Genomic DNA, 3,864 nt, shown 5'->3' with positions numbered 1-3,864 from the left:
CGAACCGAACCGTGAATTTTGTGTATCGTTGCATCCCTACCCACAATTACATAATGAGATTACGACTGGTTCTTTGTACAGTGATTCTTTCATCTGTCTACATAAATCTTTTTTTAATTTAACATCTGTGTTGCAGAACTAGTTGTGCAGCAGTACAGAACCAGAGCCCTGCCTCACCGGGCCGATGTGGACCATGACGCCTCAGAGGATGTTACCTTAAATGTGGACCGGAGTGTAGATGAAGATTACAGTAGGGAATCATCAGAGCTGGCACAGTAACCTGCAGGAAGGAGGCTACCTGTTAAATTCTGCTGTCTTTAAGTCTGCTGCTGCTGCCTGGGAATGCAAAAACGGGAGTTTTCAATCGCTTGTCTGTTACTTGTTGCTGTTTCCTAGAATGCTTGCTCTCCAGTTTTCAACATACTGATAGTTCAAGAACCACACTGGTAGTTTAGTTTAGTCATTTTTGTTACAGAAACCTCAGGATATTCCTCGCACCATTTTGTCATCTTGCTATTTTCTTACCCTGAAGTTATGCTCAAGTATTAAAGACTGTATTAAAAATCTGCCTCATAATTTTTTGCAACGATTTGGTCAACATTTGTTGCTTTTAAATCATTTGACTTGACACAGAGACACAGAGTGCATTATTCTACCCCGTGCTATGTTTTTATCAGTGTTGGTGACTGTGACTAAACAAAATGGTTAAAATGCTGCAACTGTTACTGGGTACAAATAAAATTGGCTCATCTTTTTTTAGGATACTCCCAAAGACACGCAGTTAGATGTTACATTGATTTTTAGCAATTCCAACTGCCAAAAACATGATTTTTGTAAAGAATAAAATATAGTATCTAATAAAAGGAATATAGTGGCGTATAACAAAAGACCACAAAGCCAAACTCAGCTTCAATCCCAGGAAATCAACTGGACACCAGCTCAGTGCAACACCACATCAGATGACGGGTCAGCTGGTAAAGTCTACACTCCCAACCAGCTAATCTCATACAGGATGCAGGATTTGAGCAAACCACTTTGCAACCCACCTCCACCCAGCCCAATATCATAAATGCCTGCTTTGTTTTCCCAAATATAATTTTTGTGATTGTCAATAAATATAGTCCTGACTGAGCTATACTTAAGCACAAATTCAATGAACTTGCAGCTTACGCATGCATTGCCATAATATGCTCTTGTGTACTTTGCATTTGTAAAAATTCTTAAATGATAGAATAAGATACATTAATCCATGCAACATAGTACAACATTAAAATACTATTGTTTTAATGCATATGCATTCAGTGATTATAATGAGAGTATGTTATTGCAATAGATTCACAGTGACTTTTGCTGCATTGAGCGCTTTTACTTTTTACTGTTCTTCAAACACAAATGCATTAAAAACAATGTAAGGATTCATAATATTTGCCCCACTTTTTCTTTCATTAGTATAAAAAAACAAGTTTTTGAACATTGTTCTCTAATTTCTCAGATTTTTTTTTAACCAAACTAAGTTTGATCATGAGATATGGTGGAAAGGCTGATTTTTGTTTTTCTTGCCTTTTTGTTGCTTCACAGTGATTCATTGAGACTGGGCTCACAGTTAAAGATTACTAGTTAACTCAAGGACATATTTAATGCCAGCTAAAACTTTTATCACTGTTGTGTTTAACTTGAATACATTAATGAATTAGATGCCTTTTTGTGGAAATATTCATACACAAGTTCATTATTTTCTGAAAAGCATGTTTTTCTCTGAAGTGAGTAAAGTATTTTGTGCCCCTGTACAGAGCAGTGAAGGTCTTTGTTATATAATCTGATATGCCTGTCTCTCCTCCCCTCTGTCAGTGGTGTGATTTCAAGGCTCTGCTCCTCACTGTCTGAATACCACCTCTGTACTATATAGCGTCATGATGAAATCTGTCTTCCTATTGGTGCTTCGGGCCCCGTGTCACCTTTCACCTCAGTGGGAAGCCAAGCCCCTTTTGAGATTTGTGTGTAGAGTGAATGAGGCAAGGCTGTCACTGCCTTAACTGTGTGGACTCTGGTCTGTGGGAGGAGAGGGAGGCTCTGACTGACTAATTTGTCACGTTAAACATGGACGAGACCTTGGTGAGAAAAAAATGAGCTTTATTTCTCCTTTCAGTTATTGAATGTAAACTGTTTCTCTGTCTTAACTGTTGTGCAAGTCGCTGGGCGTGCTACAAACGGCTGAATGTGAACGCACAAATGCAGCGTGTTCACACTTTGATCTTTGTCCTGCAGGTGATCCCTGGATTGGTGGCTGTCTTTGTGTTGGTAGGAACAGTTTTCTACTTCCTGCTAGGTTCTTCAGGTGAGAAGACGAAGAAGCTGCCCGTCACTCTCCAAGATCCCACAGTGAAATATCCTCTCCCACTTATACGCAAAGAGGTGGGCTGCATACAAACTCCAGTGTGTGTTTAGACCTGCATCTGTTTATGATGAATAAGCATGTAAATTTTTAAATGACTGCAAAAAAACCCCAAGATTTGCACATTTGTAGTCACAAGATTTCTCTTCAGTAATCTTTGAAATTCACTCATGTTGACCCTAAAAAAGAACAGTTCAGAGCCCGTGTAAATCCTTTCACACACCACATTTTAAACATTAAGGTCTGTTGCGTTGCATTGTGGGCAATGTAGGACTCATTCTTTCATCAAAAATTCCCATCATAAGAAAGTATTATTGGGGGTGCAGTGATAGATTTGCTGCTCTCACTGAGTTTGCTGTTAACAGCTCTGTTTTTGTGCAGTGCACCGGTTTGCAGGCCTGGAACGGTCTTTATGTTTTAAATACCCTCAAGATGCAGTTACATAATAGGACAAATATCTGTTAATGTATTGCATAAACATAAAGCTTCAAACTGAAGCCATGGGAGATTTATTTAGCCAGCCCAGAAGGATAATATTATATGTATTTTCTCTTTTTATGGTACTGTGGCTGTGTCCTTGTGCAGGAAATCAGTCATGACACAAAGAAATTTCGGTTTGGCCTTCCATCTGCAAGTCACATCCTTGGGCTGCCAGTAGGTACTGTACCAGCTCTTTTCTTTCTCTCTTCTGATAAAATCCTAGTAGAAAAAGCAAGCATGCAGATTTTCTTATCTGAGAACTCAGCACTTTTAGCACTTCCTCATACTTATGCTGCGGTATAACCAGACAAAAAAACAAGAAGGCAAGCTCACTTGCCGATTACACCGGTTAAACATCAAAAATAAAAAATTATTGGACTTTGATTAGAATAGATAAGTATTAGCACTTGACAGTGATGCTCACGATTCCTTGCTGCAGCCGTAGAACTGCCCTCATTTCCTGTATCAACATTTTCCCCACCGTCCTGTTTCACTTTAACCCAACACTACACCAAACCTGCCACTTCTCTTCCCCGTCTCTGTCCGCTGTGCAGGCCAGCACGTGTACCTGTCAGCAAAGGTGAACGGCGTTCTGGCGGTTAGAGCCTACACTCCAGTCTCCAGTGATGAGCACCAAGGATATGTTGACCTCGTGGTTAAGGTGGTTAACCTTAACATGTTCACATTTGATCTGTAGAGCAATTATTAAGAAATTTGGTAAAGATCTGAGTGTCTGTATTGCATCCTGAGCTACTATCGTCAGTGAGATTATCAGTTGGACAGTCAGTCATTGCTTAATAAACACTTTTATCACTTTTATTACACTATAAGCCATTTGTACAAAGCCCTAGAAACTGATGAAAGGCCATGAGTTTGTTTTTAATAGGCAACCAAGTCTGAAGCTATAATACCTTAAAAAAACTGAGGCTGTTGGAGCAGGAGCGTAAGTTCCAGGGGGGTTAGGGGGGTTATGACCCCTCCAATAATCAGAC

The 3,864-nt window shown here is 39.6% G+C and overlaps 2 protein-coding genes across 5 annotated transcripts in view; both read left to right on the top strand.

The window, feature by feature from the left end:
* The window catches only part of LOC102290818 (ovochymase-2), a 24,361-nt gene extending 23,797 nt beyond the window's left edge, over window positions 1–564 (top strand). For all 4 annotated transcript variants that reach the window (XM_014335528.2, XM_005928379.3, XM_014335527.2 and 1 more), the window contains one exon: window positions 137–564. In XM_014335528.2, coding sequence (XP_014191014.1) covers window positions 137–279 — 143 coding nt within the window. In that variant the 3' untranslated portion in view covers window positions 280–564. The remainder of the gene's footprint in view (window positions 1–136) is intronic.
* A 1,413-nt stretch (window positions 565–1,977) lies between these two features.
* LOC102291338 (NADH-cytochrome b5 reductase 2) overlaps window positions 1,978–3,864 on the top strand; it is a 7,007-nt gene continuing 5,120 nt past the window's right edge. The window contains exons 1-4 of the mRNA XM_005928381.3: window positions 1,978–2,112; window positions 2,266–2,412; window positions 2,978–3,050; window positions 3,427–3,533. Coding sequence (XP_005928443.1) covers window positions 2,098–2,112; window positions 2,266–2,412; window positions 2,978–3,050; window positions 3,427–3,533 — 342 coding nt within the window. The 5' untranslated portion in view covers window positions 1,978–2,097. The remainder of the gene's footprint in view (window positions 2,113–2,265; window positions 2,413–2,977; window positions 3,051–3,426; window positions 3,534–3,864) is intronic.

Source organism: Haplochromis burtoni, unplaced genomic scaffold (genome assembly GCF_018398535.1).
Source record: "Haplochromis burtoni strain Fernald_Lab_line unplaced genomic scaffold, NCSU_Asbu1 Contig_112, whole genome shotgun sequence".
Taxonomy (NCBI): Eukaryota; Metazoa; Chordata; class Actinopteri; order Cichliformes; family Cichlidae; genus Haplochromis; species Haplochromis burtoni.
This window is presented reverse-complemented; position numbering and strand designations above follow the sequence as displayed.